The 27,293-nt window shown below is 37.8% G+C and overlaps 1 protein-coding gene across 1 annotated transcript; it reads right to left on the bottom strand.

The window, feature by feature from the left end:
- Positions 1 to 1,173: 1,173 nt before the first annotated feature.
- mri1 (methylthioribose-1-phosphate isomerase 1) lies at positions 1,174 to 21,568 on the bottom strand. Its single transcript, XM_030135004.1, has 6 exons — positions 21,101 to 21,568; positions 19,922 to 20,145; positions 13,629 to 13,798; positions 13,372 to 13,548; positions 10,368 to 10,592; positions 1,174 to 4,413 (listed from the first exon to the last, which is right to left on the bottom strand). The coding sequence occupies exons 1-6, from the start codon at positions 21,230 to 21,232 to the stop codon at positions 4,280 to 4,282; spliced, it is 1,062 nt and encodes a 353-aa protein (XP_029990864.1). The 5' UTR covers positions 21,233 to 21,568; the 3' UTR covers positions 1,174 to 4,279.
- Positions 21,569 to 27,293: the final 5,725 nt, after the last annotated feature.

The following is a 27,293-nucleotide window of genomic DNA, read 5'->3' as shown; positions in this document are numbered from 1 at the left end:
GTTTAAAAGATGCTCACAAGCTAGGATATCATTTTATCGCCACCGCCATCTGTTGGTTTTAAGGTGAAAGGTCACCTGTGAGAACTATTTTGCTTTAATTAAAAAATCTAATACGTTCATAAACCCACTTGTTTCTCCAGGCGTTCTAATGACAGTAGGTCAAAGGTTGTTATATGACCACCATGTTTATTTTAATTTATACCTTTTTGTGATTCTAATGTTATATGTGTTTTCTATGTGTATTTTATTGTCTTTTGTGAAGCACCTTGGGACTTCTCTCTGTGAAAGGTGCTATATAAATAAACTTTGCTTGCTTGCTACAAGAAATATGCCTTGCAAAACATAGAGGTTGATCAAAATTATAATAGAATATAACCTCACAAACATAGAGGTGTTAGAATAAAGCTAACGTCGCACCTTCCACTTGACTCTTGGGTATTTACAGTAAAAAAAAAAAAAGTATATCCATCCATCTTAAGGTTTACTATTCACTTGCTGCCTAATCTATCCAACCCAGTGAAAGGCACCATTGTAATGAAATATTACCAGTTCTGTCAGTGGTCAGAATGTTGATCCGTGTATATTGTTTTGCAGATGAGCTTGAATTCAACTATATCTCTGATTTATTTCCATTTATATTACTCAGAGCATAAATCAACATCTTGGGACAAGACTGGTACAACTTAACAGACTGGAGATCACACATTAACAAAAAATGTACTTTATTTCAAAATGTAGCTCACATCCTCTTATTTTACCTCCACCAGGTTTAACACATATGACACAAAAACAACTAATTTCACTGCAGTTTTATTTATTTTTTTTACGGTATTGATGTGAAAGAGAAATCTCTTAATTCATGACTGCACTTTACAGCGTTATATTCATATACATATATATTTAAAAAATCCAGTTTTGAACTATTTCCACATGTTACAAAATAAACCCAGATCAAGTGATTATCAATAACAACAATAACATACTTGCACTTAAAGAGGCCATCTGAACAACACTCCTTCTACGGTAACCGCAGGCTGTACTAATCATTACACAAGCACCTGCTTCGATTCACAAAATTCAGTAAAACGTGAGGCGAGCAGCTACGAATTTTGGCACCTGATTATTAGACATGGGCTTTTATTATTAGACACGGATTTTTAAAGAGGGGGACACTTTTTTTAAACACACTGGTGCTAGAAATAAAACTAGCAGCAACCCCACATCACATTCCAGTTTGACACATTAAAAGCAACAATGCATATCATTTGTCACTTTGAGATCAAGATACACTTGGCAAGTTGTGGAAAATTTAAGCCCAGATTGTTCTCTTTTAAAGAGTTAGATCTGCTCTGCTGCAGCCTCGGCACCTTCAGTGCTCGTGTTCATGCATTTCAGTGTTGGAGTCTGTGTAGGCAGACGCAGAGGTAGTGTGTATGGTTGAGGAGGCCTCCCCAGTGTGCTGTAATCATGGCCTAGTCACAAGGAATCACAAATGTCATGAAATAAAACAACAAACCACAGCCAAACAATTATACTCATGATGTACAGACAAAACTCAACAAAATCTCATACTTCTTGGGTTCAAAATAAATCAATGTGCGGCAGGTCTGACGGCCACAAAGTTTGCTACATATGTCTGGAATACTTTCTAATTTTTCCCCCAAACACTTGATGTTTTTTAGCTGTACAAAAAACAAAAACTGAAACACACAAGTGTCGTTTAGGCCGGTGTGTGACCTAACAGCATCGTTGTGAGTCGAGGTTTAATAAGAGGAGAAAAGATGTGAAGTGCAGAAATGAGCAAAGTGAAGAAGCTTATTTTACAGTATTTTAAAAATATGAACAATGACACTATGGATATAGTTTTTTTTTTTCCATTTTACTTGGTATTTTCTGGACCTCTGTGGTCCCATTGATTATAAATGTAGGTGTGTATTTGTGTCTAGATAAATCAAGTGAAACGTGAAATCCACACAGGAGCTTTGTGAGGTTAAGAGGTCATCTGGCGTTGTGTGTGGCCTGACCATTGACTTTTGTGTCATCAATCTCTGCAGCACAATATTGATTTTTAAAAGGGTTGGAGACAAACTGTTGTTTATACTTAATACATGGCAGACAACTTGATTGGCTCCAACCAACAGCTGAAGAGGAAGAAGAGTTTCCAGGAGTTTTACCGTCTGCTCTGTTTGTTTGATTCGGAGGACAATGGTAGTCATGCAGCAGGGATGAAGGTCAGACTGGATTAAAAACTGCATCTGAGTAATGAACAGGGATTTGTCCAAACACATTCTGGTCAGATCACAAAGGCAAGAAGTGAAGCCTTTTCTGAGGAGTCAATCATGGCTCGAAACAACTAAGTTCATCTGGGCTGAATGTTACATTCTCATGTGTTGTTTTCAGTTATGACTGACAGATTGTGCAGAGACACAGCTGTCTGAAAAACGTCCCGTCACCATTAAAGGAATAATTCGTCCATTACAATAATCATTCAATCATTCATTCAAACTGTTGGTGCTTTTTTCTCAAATAGTACCTACTCAACTCAACTCCTTTTTGGTCCAGGGTATTTGTTTTTCACTGCACATATAGCCCATGTTCATTTATTATGTTTACATGTGCACCTATACAACATTCTCAAAGTTTTTGTTATTCCAAATGACACCAAATAAGATGCAGATATTACTTCAGTTTTAGGAGGATTCTTTCAACATGTACGTGGGTTTGGGGTTTTTACAGCACTTTGTGACACGTCTCCCAGGTTATAGTTAACTGAAATAATGCCAAAGATCCTCTCTAGTAGAGATGGATGATTCGAAGAATTACCCCATTCCTGGTTGTAAGGAGAAAACACCAACATTTAAACATCATGAAAGAGTTTTTTGGTGTGCAAACATATCTTTGAATATAAATACATGGAATACAGGCTACAGTAAGTGGAGTGCAGTAGCTTAACTGTTAAAACATGATGCAGTGATGGTGATGAGACAATGCGTTTGTTTAAAATGTCTCATTTTGAATCAACTTCAACATTCTGATTCACCCATTTTGATGCCAAAAAAGAACATGGGTTGAGCCAATACTATCCAGTGGAAAATTGAATTATGTTGCTTTAAAACACAAAACTGTAGCTTTTTCTCCTCGTCTTGTTTGGATGCTCTAGAAAACATAATGGATACCAAGCCCTGTTTGCTTATTCTGAACATTGTTGATATGATTCCTCTTCTGAAGTAGCATCAGATTTTGTGAATTGTTCCTTTAGTGAGGATTCCTCTAAACATCTGCACTCAGCGTTAAGCAGAAGCCGCTGACGACACCAAGTCCCATCTTAAAAAAAAAGAAAGCTCATCCTGTGCAGTGCGTAACACTGAAATATGTATGGTTACACATATATATATTTATATACACACGTGTATATAGCAGATTTTGAGAATATATGTGTGGCATGATATAGTAAAATTAGTGAGTCACAGAGAGTGAGGACTAAATGTAAATATGTCAAAGGCTTCAGCTGACTATCAAGGACCAATCAGACTTCACGTTCAAAATGGTGTCACACGGGGTCAAAAGTGTGAATGAAATACCAATTTTTCATTTTTTATACATTTTTGGTTGTCAAAATCAAAGATCTATACATTTCAGCTTATTCTTCTACAAAAGATTCTACAAAGAAAACAAAAATTAAATGTTAATATAACATTTCCAATGTCAGATTGAAATTTAAATAACCGCATATTTGGTTAAATTAGCAGTATCGTCTTCTAGCAGGCGTTAGTTTTCTACATATATACACTCTACCAGCAAAGTTATGTGTATTTACAGGTGGATAGCAGCTTTTTTTTTTTTTAAGAAACTATGGCTGATTACTACTTTTAAGCTGAAAAATCAGTCATGCCACTTTTGTAAGTTTTTATCTGATGATGCCCTGAAAATTTACCTCCAAATGACTCGTAAAATTGTTTGCCAAATAGATACTTATTGTCATAGAAGCCATTTAGAATGAGAAAGGGGTGAAGACGGAACACAAGACATAATGGGAAAACAAGAAAAAATAAAAAGGAGAGTCTTTCTGACTTCCTGCAATGTGTTCATGTGTATGTGTGAGTGAGACAGATTTTTTTTTTTTTAATGTGCACCACCATTATGTAACAGTGACTGTGGATCCACAGAAATTAAACAACTGCATCCATGACGGTGTGTGATCTGTGATGAAATGTGTGTCTCCGAGTGTCATGATGAGGTGCAGTGGTGCACATGGACCAGCAGGAGGTGCTGAGTGGCTCTAGAGGGCAGTGAGGCGGCCGGTGAGTGCTGCCTGCAGCTCCGAGGGCAGGAAGACCCCGAGCTCTGTGATGATGCCTCCTGTGATGAGCTGGTGAGGGGTCACGTCAAATGCTGGGTTCCACACCTCGATACCTGCAGAAAATGGTCACAAGTCAGTGAAGGGATACAACTACATCATTCAAACAGTCACAGATTCTGGGAAAATTCTTTGCGTCTATATTTGTGTTTATATGTTTTTATTACTTTTCTTACCCGACTAAATCTTCAACTGTTTAAGATATGATTACGAGTTTCCACCAAATTATTCAAACAGCAAATACTCAATTTCTCTCAGGGAAAATGAACTGATGGACTATTGTTCTGGTGTTCTCAGAGAGCACCACACATACAGTATGAAGCACTTCTAATTATGCTGAAACACTTCATATAATGTTTCATTACAGCTCACAGATGATCAAAATATTAAAGCTGCAGTGTATGAGTTTTTGGCCTAACTCGGCAAAAAATTTCTAATTGCCTTTCAACATATTTTAATTAGTGTGCTGGAGATTTTTTTTTTTTTTCCAACTAGGTTCCCAGAGCAGGAGAAGCTACATTAATTTGTCAAAGAAAGCATGTACGTATTAATTTCAACTATCATTTCCTGGTTTATATCAATAAACTCAAATTTACAAACGTGAGATTTGCTTTAAAAAACAGTTATGATTTATGTGTCCACTAGAGGGAGTAGTGAGTCATTCTGTCAGTTTTACATGGTGAGGAAAACAAACCCAATGAGGCCTTTGACCAAACCATCAGAAAGTCACCAGATGGGACAAGAACCATTAAGACACGACATTTAGTGCCAAAGAAAGTAAAGTGATAAAAGCTGAAGCACTGTTTCCACCACTGGACACAGCTCTAAATGAAAAGAACTGAATTCAATTGAGTTTGATGATGAAATCACAGTGTCTTCTACACAGGTGGGTTTGACTATGAGGTTTATGAAAGTATAAAGTTATTATGTGATGTTATTAGTTGCCATTTGTTGGCCCACAGTTCAGACTAAACTGATGGTTCTGACCTTGTTTGGACAATTCTGAACTGATCTTTAGTGCAGCTGACAACACAAACTGTACAGAAAAAAGAGAAAAAATGATTTGTGGTTTGACTGTGGCTGTTTTCTATCTAAAAACCGAGCTAAGCTAACAGAGCTATAATGTAAACAATCAGCTGATGCAGCGTGAAAAGAGACAGGATAAGACAATGTTTTTCTGACCAACTGTCAAAATAACCAGCTATTTTTTGCTTGAAGAAGAAAACCTGACAATCTGATAATATAGATGTGTGCAAACAATGAGGTTTATACTTAATTCAGTGAGTGTTATAGTCTGCAGATTAATTGACTCGTTGGTGGTTTTTAGTCCTGAGTGTGTTCTGATACGAGATTTCCCCTGCTGATGAGAGCTTGGAATATCAATCATAAGTATTTACAAATGTATTCCTTAAACAGATGGGGGCTGTAGTTTTTCACTAATGTTGCTAAGACAGGCCTTAAATGGTGAGTTTTATTGGGACTATTTTCAGCCTTTTGCTCCTCACTTAAAATAAAAAAGACATAAAGTGGAGACGAGATGAGCGTGACCGGAGAGTTATGAAGAGAGATGTAATGCAGAAGCACACGTCGTCCTCTCCAGGGGCCGCTGTGCTCATTAAACGAGCGCTCTGTAATTACTGTGATGTCACAGAGCAGCTTCTCTGTGGCAGCGCAATTAGAGACTCAGCACCTCAAACTCACCTACATCGCATCGGTCCGCTTCATATGTCCAGCTCTAAATTGCACTCCTGACTAGTCAGTGAGCCTCCAAACTGAAATCTGCAAATTGCTGGAACGTTGTCTTTTTCTGTGCACAATAAAACACTGTAATTCTGCAGACTAAATACATTTCAGTGTCTTCAACCTTTAAGAAAATTATGTGTTAAACCTTAAGGTTCTCATTATGAACCATAAAACCCCTGGAGTTTTGTTTAATTTTAATCTCTGCCTCTCACCGCTCTTTTACCATCATGTTTCCGCTCAAACTGTCTCGTATGAGCCCACTCCCACTCAGATGCATTTCTCTCTTCTTTATGTTCCATCACTTATTTTTGAGTGAGTTTAACACTGTTAAGATGCTCACCTGAAGTCTCAGCTTAAGGGATGCACCAACACGCATTGTTTACAAGGAGGGTATGTGCAAGTTCGAGGCAGCTGAATTTGTGACTTTAAGACATTTTTCTAGCTGTGTTTGGTCAATTTAAGACCTTACATTCACAAAACTAACAGTACAACAGGAATCAGTTACTGTTACAATCCAGCTAATGTTCCATTTCTCCATGACTAATGTTTCTGCTGCTGATGTTCAAGCTGCTAAAGCTCATAACTAAATCTCTCCACCCATTAATGACTGTTGGTGGTTCCACTCATTTCGGTCTCCATTAGGATAAAATGCTTAACTCTTATTACACAAATTCTCTACAAATATTTCAAAAGGAAATATCTTAATATCATTTGCTGTGTCTGGAATTTTCAAAAACCTTTTAGTGGCAGTTTTAAGGATTAATTATCAATTTTAAGGATAATTAAAGGATAAGGATAACGTAGGACAATCCCATTAAAGACTTTTTATGATCTCTTTAAGGATCTGTGGACACCCTGTACAAGTGTGACCTGAGAATATAAAGTCATCACTGGTCAAACACTGAAGTCACAGAGGTTTCAGAATCATCTAGCCTTCCGCAGTTAAACTTTTTAAAAATCAGCATTTGTAGAATCTGTTGTTTTCTAATAAGGTACATTGAACATTTTTGTGGAAAAACCATATCGGAAACAAATCGATTTATTTGTCCAATATCAATTACTTTTGGCTTGTCTTTGAACATGAGTGGACACAACACCCCTCCCTAACCCACAAAAGGCTTTAATGTGATACAATGAGTAAACCCAAAAATTTCAAATAGAAAATCACACTTCATGTCTCTGTCACTTAGATGTATGATGTACATGTAACGTCCCCAAGTCTGAGCTGTCACAGCTTTGGATGGACGTTGTTGAAGCAGGTCACACTCATCCATCTCCCTCCGTAGCTGTCAATCATGTACTGAACTAATTCTAAGAGTTTTTCGCTTCAATCCAGATATACAGTCAGATGCAGCTTTCATTTTGCACTGCCTGAAACAATGCAGACAGGTGATTTGTTCAAGTTAAACCACCAGGTCTTGGTTGTTAAAACAGGACCTGCTGTTAAACACACTGCTCCACAAGTAAAAATATCCAGATTCAAAGTAGTGGTTTATTTTTTTTGTTACCAAGTTTGAGTCAATTATAAAGTGTCAAAATGTGAAATTCTGAGACTTAATGATCGAATGGGTTTTACTCAAAAGGAATGTTTGTCTCAGAACTACCAGATATACTTCAACACACTGTCTGTGCTTTACAATACATTCACTTTATAGGTTATTTATAGTGGAAGTCCAAACGCATGGACTCGGTCCGAGTGCAGAGAGAGAGGCAGAGAGAGAGAGAGGGAGGCAGAGAGAAAGTGAGAGAAAAAGAGAGAGAGAAAGAGAGAGAGGGAGAAAGGTCTCTCTCTGTCTCTCTCTCTCTTTCTGTTTGTGTGTGTACAATAGCGTATATGTGTGACATTGTGAATGATTTGATATGAAAATGGTCAAACAAGCTCCACTATAACCTGTCCATCTACTTTTTTTCCCCACTCAAAAAAACACTCAGAAATCGATAGAAGAATTGATAAGGAATTGGATTGGTAAACAGAATCAACAATGGCACTAATATTGATCAAATCCAATCATTTCCCACCCCTAGTGCAGATATCTCTTATGGCCATCAGGTGCCATTTTTAATGCACATTTGTATGTTTGATATTTACATGTTAATATTTTCATGTTTCTGCTAACAGAAAGTAAATTGTGCGTGTTACTTTGTTTTTTTTTTTCAAAATACAACTTGGTTAAATTATTTCAGTGTGTGTATAAGTACTTTTTGAACATTTTGAGCACATTTTAGCAATGTGATAATAATGATAACCATGATAATTTGTCACAATAACAGTGATATGAAATTTTCATATCGTTACACCCCTAAACAGAAATATGTTCTAACACTTTATCATATACATTAAAAACATCAACTAACCAACACTTTTGACATTTGTTTTCCAATTCATCTTATTAAAGTATGTAAGATTTAGCACATTCAGTTATTCTCGGTCATTTCTTAATGGTTCTCATCTCAACTCATCATATTCTGACACTTTGGTTAAAGACCTCTTGGTGTTAAGGAGACCAGCAAAATGACTCACTATTCCCTCTAGTGGTCTCATAAAATCATGGTCATACATTGGCCTTGGCAATGAATAACATAACTTGCCTACACTTATACAGATGGACAGAGGGATGGACGACAAACTGATGACAAAACCCTGCAGCGAGGACTGAGGGTAAAAATTAACTCACTTCTCAAAATAATTTCTGAATATTCTACAGTAGAATTTTTTTTCAATCCTTTTTTTTGTTCTGGACTCCTTACAAAAAGTTGTAATGCATCAGTAACACTGGTTCTCCAGCTTGTTATTTAGTTTACACATCTGCTACAGCAAGGCTATGTTGGGTTAGTCAGTAATACATGCAGCATGACGAGGAACTAAAATGAGCATTGTGTTGCAGACTGAGAAGAAGCATGTTGGTTCTGGGGTCGGCCAGTGTCCACTGGCTCTGAGTTGGATTCGGGTTCTGGTAAAGTCCTACAGAACCACTAGATGAAGAATCTATTTTTTGACTTAGGATGGTATTTAACGTGCATATTAAAATGTCTTCAGCAGATACACCCCGCACTTCATAACAAGAATACAGATTGTTTTTTTCACAATTTTATCTTCTTATTTTAAGTAGTCACCTGGATGGTTACCAGCACATTTTTCTGTGGTGTTGCAAATCCACATGTTTGTTACCACTTTAATTAGAATAGAGACAGTGGGTTTTACAGGAAGTGACAACAGGTTGGTTACATGATTAGAAAGTGATTCGTTTGACTATTCCCATCCCATTTTCTATCTGTATTCCCAGCGCTGTTGTTTTTAATTGTTTTTACAGCTAAAGAACCAGATACTTCCCTCAAGGGTAAGTAGAAAAGCCAAGCTAAATGGATATGATAACAATATGATATCAGCACTATACAGCTTTGGAAATAATTACCACATCACCTGTGGGTTCTTATAGAAATTCAATACAACCCCCCCTCTATCACAGACTTTTGTTAGCATCCAGTTTGGATTTAAACATCAGATGCTAATGTTGGTGCCATTGATTTAAACACAACTTATTTCTTAATTAAATTTGCAAATCAAACATTTCATGTGTCGTTTTCTGATGTTTCATACATTTATTAGATCCTCATGTTTGCATACAGGGAGACCCTAATGGTTTTACAGTCACATGTATGACACACGGGGCGGTATGGTGGTGCAGTGGTTGACTGGGATAGCTTCCAGAAACCAGGGGACCCTCTGGAGGATCAAGCGGTTCTAATGTGGTTGAATGAATTTATGGCAAATGTTTACTTTTCATTAATTTGTCACAGTGGACTAATCACTGGTCTACAAGTAAAATGCCCCCAGAATAAAAGTAGTGAAACTTTACAATGTTTGAGTCACTAATAAAGAAAAATTAGGTAAAAAATGTCGCTCATCTGTAACGTCCAAAATAAAGTCATGGGTCAAAATGTGAAATTTTGAGAATTCATGACAGAATGGGGTTTACGCAAAAAGAATGTTTGTATCAGAGCTACCAGATCTACTTAAAAACATTAATAATGAAATAATTAATTACAATACATGAAATTTACAGGTTATTTTTAGTGGAATATTTATAAATCTATTGTATAAATGTACATAAACCAATATATATGTAATAACACCTAATCATATACACTGAAAACATCAGCTACCCAGCATGCTGGTCATTTGTTTTCCAACTCATCTTATCAATGTATGTAAGATTTAGCACATGTAATCACTGAGGCAGATAATTTCTTATAAAAAAAAAAGTACCTTGGGCAGCGATTGGGACTCCGTTTATGCTGGTGAGTTCCTCTGAGGGGCGCACTTCGATGATGATGTCCCTGCCGCTCTCCAGGCTCAAGTCACACGATGTGCTGGGTGCGGCCACGTAGAAGGGAATCCCATGGTGCTTGGCGGCGATGGCCAGCTGGTAGGTGCCCACCTTGTTGGCTGTGTCGCCGTTGGCAACCACCCTGTCTGCACCCACCACCACAGCTGAAAGGAGACACAGTGAGAGACAGAGTTACCAAAGAGTTATAAAACACCTTAAATATAGGCTTTAATTTTCAAGGTCTATAATGTCTGAAATCATGGGAGGAAAGGCATTAAACCTGACCTGAGGCCTGAGTGTCTGAGTGTCTAAGTTTTATTCAGGTTTTATGCTTATCTCATCAGTATTTTAGATTCATATTACTACCATTTCCACAACATCCAATGTCTATTTGGATGTTTTACACTTGAGATCTGCACTTTGACTCAGACAAACCAGTTTAATACACTGCTAGAATATTATGCAAACCATTGATTTAGTATGTTATAAGTTTTTTAGTACACTACCGTGTTGACCTGTGGGGAACCATGAGTTCTAGATGTGGTATTTTCATGCTGGGGAGAGCTGATTTTTGGGAAAAGATCTTCCACCTCCTGGACTTCATCACTGTCAATATTGTGGGTGGGATACTGCCCCCTCCTGACCCTGAGGGGCAACACCCCGGTCCCCCAGCACGGATATTTGTTATGTATTCACGCTGCTGTACCACATTTGTCCAGCAGTCACCACCAAAACATAACGTTACCCCATTGTTCTAAGTGTAGGCAATAGGCTACTGTATTCCAAAATTACAAATATCTCCCAAAATATTGGTCCTATCAACTCGCTGTTTTTGCTAGTCTATTCCTTGACCAAAAATACATAAGTATGCTAAACTGCAGCAGTTAGCTCTTTCCGGATTTTGTGTGATGCCCGACACACACACAAACACACAGATTTTTATAATAATAATAATAATAATAATAATAATAATGATATCAGCAAGAGTACCTTATTAAAGGTCCATTATGTAAGATTTGCAAGGGCTTGAAGCTGGCTGAATATTGATATTCGCTGCATTTTTGAGCTAATGCTGTTCCAGCTGCAGAAAAGCTGAAGAGATGTACTGAAAAGCTTAAGAACTCCCAAAATGACAAAAAAAAAAAAAATGAAGTCCTTTGTCAGAGTCAGTTTATTTTGTTCATTCTAAACTTTTTGCTTGAGGGGATATTAACTCTTTCATGCATGAATTATTATAACACTGCGTAGGATCATTACTCCCAAACAAATAATGTGTCTAACTGGATTATTTTGAGTGAGATGCATATATTAGTTGACTTTTTTCCTTAAAGGTGCGGGAGACTTTCGTGACCAATTTTTCATCAAATCTGTAAAACCTCAGTCATAGCCTAAGTATCACGAATCTGCAAGTCTTTCTGTGATTCCTCACCTGAATCTCTTGCATTACGGTGAACAATTTCAAAGTGTCATCCACCATAAACAGACTATATGTTTACAAACAGAGTCGGGAGGTAACTCGGGCATCTTTGGAATTTTGTCGCGATGTGCATGTGTGGGAAGTGAAGGCTCGCCATGATATTATATGAATGAAAAAAAAAAAAAAACGCTCGGAAATGGCTGAAACGCGGAAACAGCTGGAGGAATACGCACAGAGGAAAGGGAGCTCCTGCTGTTTCTGCCTCATGTCTGTAGCAGCTGCTGCTGCCAGACAGCAGAGCGAACCGGCGTTTCCCACAATGCACGTCGTGACAAAATTCCGAAGATGTCCGAGTTACCTCCTGGTTCTGTTTGTAAACATATGGCCTGTTTATGGTGGATTCATTCATTATCTTCCGCTTATCCGGGGCCGGGTCGCGGGGGTAACAGTCTAAGCAGGGATGCCCAGACTTCCCTCTCCCCAGACACTTCTTCCAGCTCTATCGGGGGGACCCCGAGGTGTTCCCAGGCCAGCTGAGAGACATAGTCTCTCCAACGTGTCCTGGGTCTTCCCCGAGGTCTCCTCCCAGTGGGACATGCCCGGAACACCTCCCCAGGGAGGCGTCCAGGAGGCATCCGAAACAGATGCCCGAGCCACCTCAGCTGGCCCCTCTCGACGCGGAGGAGCAGCGGCTCTACTCCGAGCTCCTCCCTGGTGACTGAGCTCCTCACCCTATCCCTAAGGGTGTGCCCAGCCACCCGACGGAGGAAACTCATTTCGACCGCTTGTATCTGGGATCTTGTCCTTTCAGTCATGACCCAAAGCTCATGACCATAGGTGAGGGTAGGAACGTAGATTGACCGGTAAATCGAGAGCTTCGCCTCTCGGCTCAGCTCCTTCTTTATCACAACCGACCGGTACAGCGACTGCATCCCTGCAGACACTGCACCGATGCAGTCGGTTTATGGTAGATGGCACTTCGAAATTGTTCACCATAATGCAAGAGATTCAGGTGAGTAATCACGGAAAGACTTACAGATTTATGATACTTAGGCTATGACTGAGGTTTTACAAATTTGATGAAAAATTGGTCATGAAAGTCTCCCGCACCTTTAAAAACAACTGATAAATAAATTTTTAGCATAGTGTCCAAAGCTTCTTGCCTTAAAGATAATGATGTGTTTAAGAAGACTTAATCTAAAATGTAACTGTAGGTAATGTTACCCATAAGTGGCAATATCATTTATCTGATCATGTAGAAAAAAATATGAATTAATCAAACAATCAATCCCTATAGAAATTTTGTTTTTGGATTTTGGATCAGCTACTTTGGAGTAATTGAGTAATTACTGTAGATATTAGTTTTGACTGAAGCTTCAATTACACCATGCATGAACAAGTTAAGTCTAACATGGTGGATGAGGTTGACGATTATTTTCAGGTGATTGTACACTAATAAAAACATAATTCTGAATATTACATATCATTTCTTCGGTCAGATCTTCCTGGATGAGACAAACACACACCTGTGATGTCCATTTCTCTCATGGTGAGGGCCGCCATGCTGTCTGTGATGAGTGTTGCCGGGATTCCCTCGGCGACCGCCTCATACGCCGTCAGTCTGGACCCCTGGTTGTACGGCCGCGTCTCTGTACAGTAAACACGCTTCAGCCTGCCCAGTGCATGGAGGCTTCGCACCACACCTACGCCCAGACACAAAGAGCCATGTCAGTCTTACAGTTACACAGCAAATGCTCTCATTTGTATCAGCTGCAGTTCTTACCCAGTGCGGTTCCATATCCAGCCGTGGCCAGTGAGCCAGTGTTACAGTGCGTGAGGACGGTAACAGAGTCCCTCGGGACACCGGACAGGATGTGCTGGGCGCCGTAGTTACCAATCTTCTTGTTGTCATTGACGTCGCGCTCCAGCATGTCTTCGATCCAGGATATTACACTGTAAGAGAAAAGAGGATGTGGGAATTTGAGAAAGGGATATGTCTGCCACTGATTTAATTAACACAACAGCTACAAAAAACATAATGTGCTGCACACTAATAACCCTCGGCCAGAATGGACAGACGGATGGACAGACAGACGAAAAAACGTTTAAAATACCCTTTCTGTTTTTATAAAAGAGATGCCTTGATGTTTGTAAAAAGACAGATTTCTGCAGAAAAACCCAGTTTAACTCATACACAAAATTTAACAAGCAAAGCTGCAACAACTTATTGAACAGTTAAAAAAACAAAAACAAAACAATTTAAATCTTTTTTCATTGAGATAAAAAACAACATATGTATGCCTTTTATTCATTTAATTATTATTTATAACCATCAGCACCTGAACTGATGCTGAATGAGCAGTGATATTCAACAAATAAAGATAAAAATGTAAATATGTACAGATTACAGTTTCTTGACTGTAAGTACTTTCTGTTTTCCTTACTCCTATATTACTGTAAAGCAAATACCATGAAACCAAGCAATACATTTGAGGTTTAATCAATACATTTGATTAATTAAGAAAACTTTAAGAAAACTAAGAAATTAAGAATTAAGAAAGCTACAGATTAACGGACAAAGAAAATATTTGTAGTAATATTTGGACTTTATTAGTTAATAATGTGTTTCTAATTTCCTTCTCTCTCTCCTTGAACTTCACCAAATAACATCAGGCAAAAGTAAAATGCCATGGTATATTACATGTAGAATGACAGTTTCAGTGTCATACACTACATCTGTAGTCTGCTGGCCTAAGGGTATTTTCTCAATTTTTACATACATTCTAAAATTCACCCATAATGATATTTGCAAATTATGCAACACTCAAGTGTTTTATGTCAAAATGTTCAGAACAATCTCAGTTTTATGTACACTAAGGCCTATTTTGTCCGAAAGCACTGTAGAAACAGATAATTCAGCCCAAATACTGAAGATCTGACATGTGATTTTTGGAAATGTTCAAAACTCTTGTGAAAACACACTCACACTCATTTGGACTAGGTGATTTGGTGGTTCAAATAGTTCTACCAAAGTCCGCTTCACAAAAGTAGTGGAATTTATGAATAGAATATTAGGCAAGTCTGGAAAACATGTCTAAAATTGTATTTTGTAATACTGTTCTTTGAGCATAAATGTTGTCTGCTGTTCTATTTTCACCAAATGTCTCAAATGAGCAGAATAATGGACTTCATATTATACAATAAGCTTCATTAGAATACATAGAGCATTAGATTATATATAACTAAACACATCATATTTACAATATTTACATATTGTATATTCATTTGTTTTTTCTTTTTTATTCATGCCATGCAGTAAAACAGTTCTTGTCCAGTCACACACAGAGGGTGACATCACATTTTCAACAGGTTTACAGTATTTTTCTCCCGCCTCTACCCAAACCTCTACAGACAAAACTGGAACAGGAAGGGCCTTAGTGCCTATTGGTTGGTAACAATCGACAGACGATGGATTAAGCCAATTATCAGGGTTCCTACAGGTTTCTACAAGTTAAATTTAAGACCCTTTAAGACTACTTAGAACAGGATTTAATGCCCATTTCACGGCCACACTGGCAAAAACTTGTGACTCCTAGAATTTATGAAAATGTATTTATTTACTCCAACAACTTGATTCCCATTGTTCCAAGTCATTTCTCACTGGAGGCTCCAAAGTTAGCGATGAATGGTTCCAAATTTCAATATAAATTATCAGGTTGGAAGCGGTGGGACTGAGTAGAATATGTCCAAACTTTGCAGTTTGAACATTTCCCAGATGCATTTAAACACAACACAGTGAACAAGTTTAAGGCAACATTACTTAAGACCTACCATATCAAATTTAATACCTTTTAATGACTTTTTAAGGTATTAATACAGTTTTGTCAATTCAAGAATTTTAAGACTTTTTGTAGACCCTGCGGCCTGAATTATGCAGCACAAGCTGAGGGTCCAAGGACTGATCCAAGTCTGTGCAGAAAGAGGTGAAGATACGTGTGCATAGCTCTGTTTGGCCTCTAACTCCAGCTGTGAATCACATGGGACATCAAAGATGAGATTCTTCATTTACTTAAGTATTTGAACTGCTTTTCTATGTTGTAAAATGGCAAAAAAAATATGAATTAAACATAGCGAAATAGTCACAAAAACATGCCAGTGTGTGCGCTGCCCTTAGAGGGTTTTCAAAACTATCATATCTCTGGTTTTACATGGTCTATCAATATCAAACTAAAACTGGGGGAGAGTTTCAAGTCTGCAGTTTCAGGTGAAGTTGACAGGATGCTCTAGGTAACTGGGTGTCCTTCCTGAATGGAAGGCCCATTAGTCAAAAAAGATAAGTTGGTCACAACAAACAGTAATTTGTAATGTGTTACCTGTTTTGATTCATTTTTACAAAGTAAGACAAGGTTATTTTGCAATTTCCTTTATTATGTAACTTTCTGAGTCTAACTCCACCCACCACATAATTCTGAAAAAGGTTACAAAGTCAGAAAGAGGCTGAGATGGACATGATCAGTGAATGTGAGACAGGAGTACTTCAGGTTCATTTGTATGATAGAATCACAATACACTTATGGAGAACCATATGAGGATCTGAAAGGGTTAGTTTGTACTGGGTTTTCCACCTAATAAAAGACCCACATAAAACTTAAAACCTATTTATGTGTGCACTGTATTTAGATTATTTTAACTGCATTTTTGTTCTTTCCTCAGGGGAACTGACGGTGTTAAGTGCCATTAAACCGATCAGATTTATCCAATGTACGGTGCAGTACTGCCGTCTGTGTTGTGTCACTACTGTTTTAATAAATTATTTTGGATTAAAACGGACAAATTTACCAGTTGAGGAGGTGGTTTTACAAGGCTAAATCTCTGCCACCGTGTGTGTGGTAGTTTAGAATAAAGGGATAAATAGCCTCAGACCAACATGAACACCATGATTGCACCATTGTTGGTATGTAATAATTATTAGAATGTAAATTAACGTTTAACTGTTACCTGTGGTAACACCACCATGAATGTATTTTGTTTCTATTTTTCATACATACATTGGTTAAATAATGTAAATACTGTGAATGAGTTTATTATAATTTGGTATAGTCCTATTTGTTCATTGTCCTGGTTTGAAGTTTAAAGACAGGAGTCAGTACTTGAAACTATGTTAAGTTATTCATGAGAAATGGGGGTGGGATTAAATAACTTTTCTTCCTCCCACTCCTTTTCGAGCATAAATAAATGTATTGAAGTATCGTACCTGGATGTATTTTTTTGATTGCTTTTGTTGTATGCAGGTCACTTGTGTTGTAAATGCTTGCTCACTCAAAATAAATGAATAAAATGAAATGAAAATGAAAACAAGGTTTGGCAGAATCTGATGGAAGGATATGGAGGTCTGAACCAGTCTGATCAGAAGCAGTAACATTCATCTTTTTGGGTTATTTTTTTCATAAATAATATTTGATTCTGCTTTACCACCGAGGACGGAGAGTTAAAGAACAGGAAGTGGTAAGTTCAGCTGTTTTCATCCAGATAATTCAGTTTTTATGCATATTTGTTAATTTCTATGGTTATCATTTCCAGCACTGATGCACTTCAGTACAAGTAAGGCAATGAATTCAGTCTACAGCACAGAAAACATGTTTCAGTGTTCAGAATCACTCTAATATCACTTACTGATTCACCAAATCTTGGTACATTTTACAAACTTGCACTTTTCTGATTGAATTCTTTCACCCACGATCTGCTTCTTTCCTGATCATCTGCATGTCTACATGATAGTCCTGCTGACCCTCAGCTTTTCAGATTGTTTTTAACACTCTGGTTTGTGATAAAACAGCATTTTCTTTCCCTGCATGTTCTGTGGAATTGACAGTAAACCTGGCTTTGACTGTAAAAAGCAACCAAACTCTAAATGTGTCATTTACTTAATTAATCCACAGTGAAATAAAAATAATTGGGGGCTTCCAATTTGCACTTCACATCTGATCTGATAACTTTAACAACCTTTTTACAGATGTACCTATAAGAGGTGTTGAGACAGGAAGTGCCATGGCGGCAGCAGCAGCAGCAGCAGCAGCAGCTCTATGTTAGGACAAGTATTTAACAACAGATTTCTTCACAGGCTGACTGCATGTTCTTGTTAGATCCACATGCAGTTTAACACCTATTCAGACATAGTTTTCAGTTAATGCCTGATATAGTTTTTCTGTTTCAAATAACAGAACTTTGCTAATCTGCACTCTGTGAGAAAACATTGAGCATTTGTGCAGTGACACCCTGGCCATTCAGAGTTTGTTCTGGATAACTGTATAGATGTATTTGTGTGTTATTCACTGATCTGTAAAAAGGATTTTATAGATCACATCTATATACTAATATTGTCCATTTTCTCATAAAGAGCTGCCTTGGAATTTTCAATTTCCTCAAACAGAAAAAAAACACAATATTTAATTTCAGACAGTCTGTGTAATCAGTCAAAATGTTGAACTGCATGTGAATGTAACAAGAACTTAAGAACTCATCTGCTTCTACTTTAGGCCACGATCAATCCCTCCTCCATAACTTAATTACTGTTTTCCAACTTAATTTAAATGCCATGCACACAACAGTTTTCCCAGAATTGTTACTTATGGAGAGCTCACATCAGGAGACCTGAGCTTAAAAAAAAGAAAGAATCAGCCCCTCCTGTCTGCTGTGTTTTATTTAGACACAGGCCTGGTCCACACGAACTCAGGTATGTTCCAAACATCGCTTTTTCTATACATTGGCATTTCATATACACACACTCATGATTTTAAGTTGATGAAAACAGACCTTTTGGAAAACTCCTTCACATGAAAATACTGTTTGTAGTAACTGTGGTGCTGACAGGTGAACCCCAGTACTTGGGATGTAACATAGAGAATGTGCCATTTTCACATTCTGACATTAAAATGTGTGACATGTAAACATGACTTTAGAGTTATCGTAAAGGACAGGCAATTTATTTACTTTCTGCAGTTAAAAATTTAGGCAATGTAAGTCATTTAGCTATGATAACATTAACATGTGTGCTCCAACCAAACTAAAATAACAATAAAAAGTGACCAAACAGGGAGTGGGTAAATCATAAGTATACCATTGAACTTTGTACGCTCTTACACCTTGCTGACTCTGATGCAAAAATAAAGGTGGCATTATGAAGCAATGGTTATGAATTTTGTTTTACCTTTGCGGTTTTCTTATAATTTGGTTTTATGTGAATAGAAAAAAAAGATCCAGGGTTTAACAGGTTAACACTTTGAACACTGTTTTTAACATAAGCAGCAGTGTAGCAGAAACACCACCATAAACATTAGGTTCACATCTCAATAGAGTAAAACAGATGTCTTCTAACCCCAAACAAAAATGAGTCAACTCTTAAAAAAATGAATAAAAAAAGATGTCAACAGTGCTCACTGTTTTGACTAACTGAATATTTCTGCAAACCCCCAGTTATTGTTACATAATCTGTAGTCGTAGTGTTGTGGGCAGCACTCAGCTTGTATATGTGTATATATGTAAGAACATGTTAATTATTTTAGACATTGCTCATAAAATACACCTCTACATATTGACTAAATTAATCCACTGTACTGGACCTGAAGGTCAGTTTGCTTGACTTTGTGGTGTCAAACTTCGCTATAATCCACCTTTAACTTATAGACTTTCTATTTTTAATAGGTTGACCATTTCCAGAAATTATATGTGAATCTATTTTTGTTAATTCAGAAAAAGAAGAGCATTCCGTTTTGCTCTGCTGGTGTCCTCAGTTCAGATGCTTCTTGCAGCACTCTATCCCTTATTGTGAACATGGACCAGAAACTGTGATTGTTCTGATAATAAAAACATCAGTAAAAAAATATGTAGATTTGGTCAGTTGTTAATTTCTGCATGTTTGGGTCTTGGGGAGATATCAAATTTGTCCTCTGAATCACAAGCTGTCAAACTGTGGAAGACATACATTACATATGTTCTTGTAACTGGTGCTAATATGTTGTGTACTTCTACATCGATATTCCCCAGAGAGGGTGAATAAAGTGCTTCTACTGTTTGTACCTTTCTCTGAGCTGCTCCGAGTTCTTCTCCATGCTCTCATTTTCCGCAAACTCCATCAGCTCACGGGCGGCACGGCCCATGTTGACGGCGGTGGGCCTGGCAGAGGTAAGGTGACACAAAGACTCCCGGATAAAGGTCACAGGGTCATCACCGCCGGCACCTGCTCGCAGCTCCACAGCCAGGCTGAGGCAGCCAACGATGGCGATGGCAGGAGCACCTCGCACCTGGAGGAGAGGAAGAGAGGGAGGCGTTAGTCATCGTCATCATCATCATCCTCATCAACACATCACTGGAGGTGGTCTCTCAGCTTCTAAGCATCAGTGCCAGGTTCTTACAGCTTCTCTCCCCCTTTCACCACAGAGTTTTAAGTAAGTGAGATCATTGAGCCAAAAGTGGTCACGACAGCAGCCACATAAGATGATATCATCTATGTGTTGGACTCATTTCTGTGTCTGGCATTAGGTTTTATTATCATGACATCATCCTGAGCTTTTAGTACATTCCTTCACTGCCTCTCACACACAGGGATCAAAGGTGCAGGTGCTGTGAATCTGAGAACACAAAAGAGTGCATTTCTGTTCACCCCTCTAAAATGAACATCTCCAAACATGTCCTTCTGATTAAAAAAACTTGGTCAGTCTACAATCTGAACACCTTTGAGTGTCAGAGCTTCAAGTATAGAGGGAGAAATCAAGTGAAGGTGCCACTGAGTGCAGCAGAAGACCAAAAACGCGAACAAAAACCCTGGCAAAGGTCATTAATAATTCATCAATAATCTCCAAAGAAAGAGGAGGAGGGGGCACGTTTCATGGGTGGGTAGCTGTGTGCGGATACCCACTTTGAAGCGTTCGCTAAGTAGAAATAAAGGGTGATTTTATTATTATTATTTTTTTGTAATGTGGGGGGTGGGTGTGGGGGTGTGCATGCATGGCTGGCGGGTTTTGCAGGTGCTCCCCCCACCCCAAAACAAAAATACAGGCCAACGGTGCATATGGAGACACATGCGTGCAGGAGGAAACACAAAGAGCCGATGGAAGAAAACACATGCACAAACAGGGATCCGTCCACACGCAGCAGGTACGCAGGACGGCGTGGAAGTGGGTGAAGAGCAGCAGCGAGAGGAGGAGGAGGAGGAGGAGAGGAAGAGGAGGGGGGTGAATAAAGACAGAGCCTGCTTACCTTCATGGACTTGATGGCCTCGTACGCGTCCTGCACAGACCGGATCTCATCGTAGACCGTCTGGTGTGGCAGCAGCAGCTGGTTGAGGATCTGCAGAGACCCGGCCCGGTAGCGGATCGCCTCCAGCGTCATGACCGAAAAGGGTTGGGAGGGACGGAAAGGGGGGAAATAACACGGATGGACCGGCGCACTCTCTCTCTCTCTCTCTCTCTCTCTCTCACTCACACACGCTTTCACACCAACAGTGACACACACTCGTTGAAGTGACCGCGGCCTGGCTGTCGGCGGTCCGGAGGAAAAACACACACACACACACACACACAAAGCAAGAAGGAAAAGTGTAGCTGGAAGAGGGAGGAGGAGTAGGAAGAGGTGAAGGTCTGGTGTGTGGCACAGGAGGATAAAAGGGAAAGGAGTGAGAGAAGAAGGGCTGGAAACCTTCACACGCTGACAGACAGGCAGGCAGGCGGACACGGAACCACGTGTCCAGCCGAGCAGGAAGCCCCGTCTCCCTGGCCACGCCCACCCGACTCTTCGCCGGGTGTCCAATTTTTCCAATACACCCCTCCGCTGTGTATCTGTGTCCCATCCCCCCTCTCCCATCCCTAACCCCCTTTTGTCAAGGGGGTAAATTTCACATTCAAAGACGACGTATTAGCATAACAGCAACGCTCCCCCTCCAACAACAGAGAGAAAACATCTGTCTGCTCCTGTTCTGGGTTATTGTTCCAGCCAAGACAAATGAAGCACACACACCCCAACAAAACAAATGTGGCTTTATGGGAAATACATTTAGATACAACATCCAAATGCCAAAGACTCTCAAGACATCTTAAATTTAGGTTTTAATTTTCAAGCTCTACTAAAGGGGTGTCAAACACCCCTCGGCCCGTGGGTCAAACTGGCCCGTCCATAGGATCCACTCCAGTCTGTTGGATGAATGAATGAAATGTAAAAGTTACACAGAAAATATTAACCCAAAAGGACCCAGTATGACTTTTGTGGCAGTTCCCAAATGAATTTTTCTCTTTATTTAACCTTTCCTTAGTGATTTATCACCATTTACCACAATATTATACTCTGAATTTTGCATTTTTTCCTGTGAAAATCATCTATTTCCTATGTTTGACTGATAATGAAGATTTTCATAAAAGCTCAGAGTAAAGGCAAAGGTTATATCAAAACAGAAAAAAATGAAAAAAAAAAGATGACTTTTTCTAGTAAAATATAGCATTAACTGGGTATAAACCAAGTGTCTCCATCCACTGTCATTAATCAAACTCCATGGGTTTTACTGGTGAATCAATGTTGTAGAGCAGGGGTGTCAAACTTATTTTAGTTCAGGGGCCACATTCAGCCCAATTTGATCTCAAGTGGGCCAGAACAGTAAAATAATAACAGTGAAAAAAGTAAAATTATATTATGATCAGGTTTACATCTACAAAATTTCCTTAAAAATCTGAATAACATGAACAACTTGAATTGTCTTAAGAAAAATAAATGCAATTTTAACATTGTGGCTCAGTTTATCAGTTTATCATTTACACATGTGTTACAATTGCATAAAACATTTAGTAACAAGCAGAATACTGGTAAAATTGCATTTACTTTTCTTCAGACATTTCCATTTGTTCATATTTGTTCAGGTTATTCACATTTTTTTGTAAAAGTATAGTTTGGTAATGTAAACACTTTGATGTAATTTTACTTTTTTACACCAAAAAAACACAAAGAGAGAATTTGGGGTTGTAATTATTTACCGGTTATTATGATAAGATTTTACTTGTTCTGACCCACTTGAAATCTAATTAGAGTGTATGCGTCTGTATGTGGAACCTGAATTAAAATGATTTTGACACCATTAATTATTATCTTCAGTGTAATTTTTGCATTTCACAAATTCATCCTGCGGATTGGGCCCTTTGGTGGGCCGGATTTGGCCCCCGGGCCGCATGTTTGACACCTATGTTGTAGAAGATGACAGTGTTTTCATGTTCACTACGGAGCCTCTGAACGTCCAAATGGGTCATATCTAATGTCCATGAGAAGATGACAAACTGTATTTTACATTAACTATTGACATGTATTGATAGGATTAGTGGATCAACAGTTTAGATCAGTAGATGCTTTTGGTCGACAGTGGATGTCTGGGTCTTTATGGGTTAATAATCAAAGGTGTCAAACTCGTTTTAGTTCAGGGGCCACACACAGCCCATTTCAATCTCAAGTGAGTGGGACCAGTAAAATACTATCACAATAACCTATAAATAATGACAGCCTATAAGTTTTCTCTTTGTTTCAGTGTAAAAAGCTTCATCAAGTCCATTTTGCCTCTTTAAACTACCTGGCATTGTTTTGCTTCCTTCTGCTGAAACAGATACCTCTGATTTCATGTATATATAGTTTTTCTTCCTCTACTTTTAATTACATTTTAGTGGGATTAAAGAAGCGATCACATCTTCCCACTCCTTTTTGGATGTGTAAATAAAACTAAAATTATATTAAGCAAAACACTACATTTCTATAAGGTATTTCTTCTGTATAATAGGAAACATTCCAGTTATTGTTTTGGTTGTTTTCTGTTGATTTGCCTCTGGTATTTGCTTTTTGGTGGTTGTATTTTTTTTTTTTTTTATATATATATACATATCTGATATAAGACCTTAATTTATATTTATCTAGTGAGACATCAACTGCTGACCTTTTATGTGCTTACATATTTGGTGAATAAAGCTTATTGTAAACATAAAAAAGAATTTTAAAAAAGTTGAATGAGAAATCAGATTTCATAACATGAAACCACAATGAAGAGAACATAATCATATTTTCCTTGCAGTGTCAGAAAAGGTCCCTAATATTACTTTAGAGTTCTTTGATTTTTTTTTTTTTTTTTTTTTTTTTTTAGGGCTCTCCAGCTTCTCAATCCAGTTTCAATTTGTCAGAAAAGTAATCAAATGTAGTAAGAGTCATTATATAGATGAAGTAATGGAAAAGAGGGTAATACATTTTAACAGAGTAACTAATCATCTATAACCAGGACATTCATCACACAGACATTAATATTCATGGATATAAATGTGTATAAATTCACATTTCCTTCTCCAGATTTTCTGCAGTTAATGTTTTTGAATGGAAGTATGAGTTTAATCTCTTGAAACTCAAAATGAGTAACATCATCTCTATGTGGGATGAAGGACAGAAGATAATCTTGTGCAGGTCCTTACAAACTGGGACACTTAGTTACCGTAGATGCCCAAGGAGTCATATTGTCATTGTTGTGAACTGTGCTGCAATTTCAGTGTTTGCTTGGTTTTCAAAGGACACATACAGATTACTGGTCAATTTTTTTGCCATATCAAACATAAAAACTCCAACTCATCCCAAAAGAAGTAGGGATTGTAATTTTGCATGTTCTACACACTCTGCTCAGTCAGTCAGATATCTCCGTACCCTCAGGAAAAAAAACAAAAAACAAACAAACAGTGCCACTCTAGAACCACCTGATAAAGACTATGGTACAATGATGACACAAACCCATCTGTTTCTTTCACCATTTTATTCATGTTAACACCGATCTTATACATAAGATAATACAGCCTTAACAATCAGGCCTTCATACATTCCCACTTTTGTTCCGACACATCATGACTTACACTTAAAAATAGAGACAAAGCATATATAATGCTGTAAATTTACTGTATACAAATATTACATTTATACTGATTGCCATTACATGACTTAACGGGTTTAAAAAAAACATAGCAGTTGCCCAAGCCCAGATGAATAGTTTTACTGCTGCTAATCAGGACAAAAATGTCAACAAAAGGATCCACCAGACTTGTTTAAAATGGAGCAAAGCCAGATTACAAAAAAAAAAAAAAAATCCAAAAAAGAGAAGAAAGACAGAAAAGAGACCAAAGCATAACAAAAAGAAAGTGAGAGGGAGTGTGTGTATGTGGGAAAGGAGTGTGAGTCGCCAGCAGGACAAACTTTAACAATATGCCCCTCTGCTCGGGCCCTGACCATCCAACAACCACAACTGAATGCTGATGAGCCTGTCGTCATGACAACGGGGCAGCCTCAGAGCCCACGAGGGTACTGGAGGAGTGGGGTGATGTGGCAGGAGTGTGTGTACAAGTTTGTGTGTTTACGGTGACACAGGGCAAGAGACAGACGCACAGGGGCTGCAACCCAGGGTCAGTCTTAAAAATCCGAAGCTGTTTAGTCAACATCGTACCAGGGGTTTTGCATCTTTTAGGTCCATTTACTACAAATCGCATATGAGGTCAACTGACAAAGAACTTTTAGAAGGCAGATATATTATATGTATATATATTTAATAACAATAGTTTGCTGACGCTGAAAAAACATTACACAAGTTGAAAAATAATCTTTGACCCAATAATGGTTGAATTGGAGGATTTAAGAACATCTAAATAGCTAAAGAGAATAGTGATAATTACATTTTCATTCCATGTCCATTATGTTGTACTACCATGTTTCAACAACTTTTGACTGAACTGGTTGAATCCAGTGTGAAGGTGCATTATTGCCCCCTTAACAAAAACATCCAGAATGGAGAAAAAACAAACATGACTCTAACAATAAACTAAAGTGTTTTGTTTTCGCTGTCGGGGAGTGTGAGCATTCACTTGGTTACAATCCGTAGCTTCATCACTAGATCAGTTTTGGTGATAAAATGGTGCTGATAGGATGTTTAACAAATCATGAATATCAGCATAAGTTGATTTTTGATGCTTTGAGATTGATGTTGTGTAATCACTAATAATTGTTTTTTAATCTTTGGAGTTCAGTTACATAATTATCCAGTTTCTATTAAAGTCAAATCACTTCAAACTGTCTACTATAATATTTACTTCCCACTGAGCTCCATTCACATCAAATTAAGAAATACAGATGTGTAAGAAAAATGAAGAAATTAATAAATAAATCTGTAGGGGTGTAAAAAAATATCGGTTCTGCAATATATTGCAATATTTCATTTCACAATACTGTATTGATATTAAAAAGTACTGTATCGATATTTTTAGGTATTTATTCAAATGCAGCTATTGTGGAGGTTCATTTTATTTTTTTTTGTTTTTCTTTTTTGTTTATATTTTGTTTATTATTATTTAACAGTCTTTTATTAAATAATGTTAGTTCCTTTGTTGGAATTGCACAAAAATAATGTTATGATGTTAGTTCTGAAGTAGTAGAATATGAACATTTGAACAGGATCTTAAACTGTAATGTCTGTAAAACAAAATTTAAGTTTTAACAGGAAAATTTTGTGATATAGCATTAGATCCTGTTCTGATCAAATAAAAATGTGTTTAGTATTTGTACATATTTCTGGTGTAATTCAATTCCTCCAGGAAATAATCTTAAAAAAACCCCAAAACAAACAAACAAACAAACAAAAAAACCCAGAACAAAACCAATAAAAAATTGCCTATTATACAGTATCATGATATATCATGATATATCATATCGTGATCCTAGTATTGTGATTTGTATCGTATCGCCAGATTCTTGTCAATACACACCCCTATAAATCTGGCTCGCTGACCATCAAAGTAATAAATCACATTACTATAATTTTAACTTCAACCTTCGTCCCATCACACAAGCTAACTAAATCTAGATCGGAGCAATATTTTCTTCTACATTTAGTAATTCCAGTTGACATTAGCTGTGAGTTGCTATTGAAACCAAACTCTACCCATACTAACAGTAGATATAGATCATTCTATGGCCACAGGTTAACCTGCCTATCTGTATCACATAGATTTTAATAAACATCTAGATATCAGACGACTGCTTTTCAGGTTTTTCACCTTCCACGCAGCCACAAACCTTTAATCCTTTGCAATAAACATACAAGTCTGCATTAACTGCACTAGTGCATGATCCGAGTGATGTCCTCTGTAATGGATTTCTCAGATTAAGCGAGTTTTAAGTGCAGAGTAAGTGTTTTTAAGGTCTATATTTAATTAACCTCTCAGAAAGTCAATGGCTGGCATAAGCAGTGCAAAAAAGACCCAATGTTAAGTGAAGAGCATGCATCAGGAAATGGTTTGTAGTCATGGACCTAAAAGTTGCAAATATATGGCATAATCCATAAAGTGCCATTCGACATAAAGTTAATGGATAGAGTTTCTATGTAAGCTTATATTTATCTGTCAGTCCA

The sequence above is a fragment of the Sphaeramia orbicularis genome, chromosome 1 (assembly GCF_902148855.1).
Source record: "Sphaeramia orbicularis chromosome 1, fSphaOr1.1, whole genome shotgun sequence".
NCBI lineage: Eukaryota > Metazoa > Chordata > Actinopteri > Kurtiformes > Apogonidae > Sphaeramia > Sphaeramia orbicularis.
This window is presented reverse-complemented; position numbering and strand designations above follow the sequence as displayed.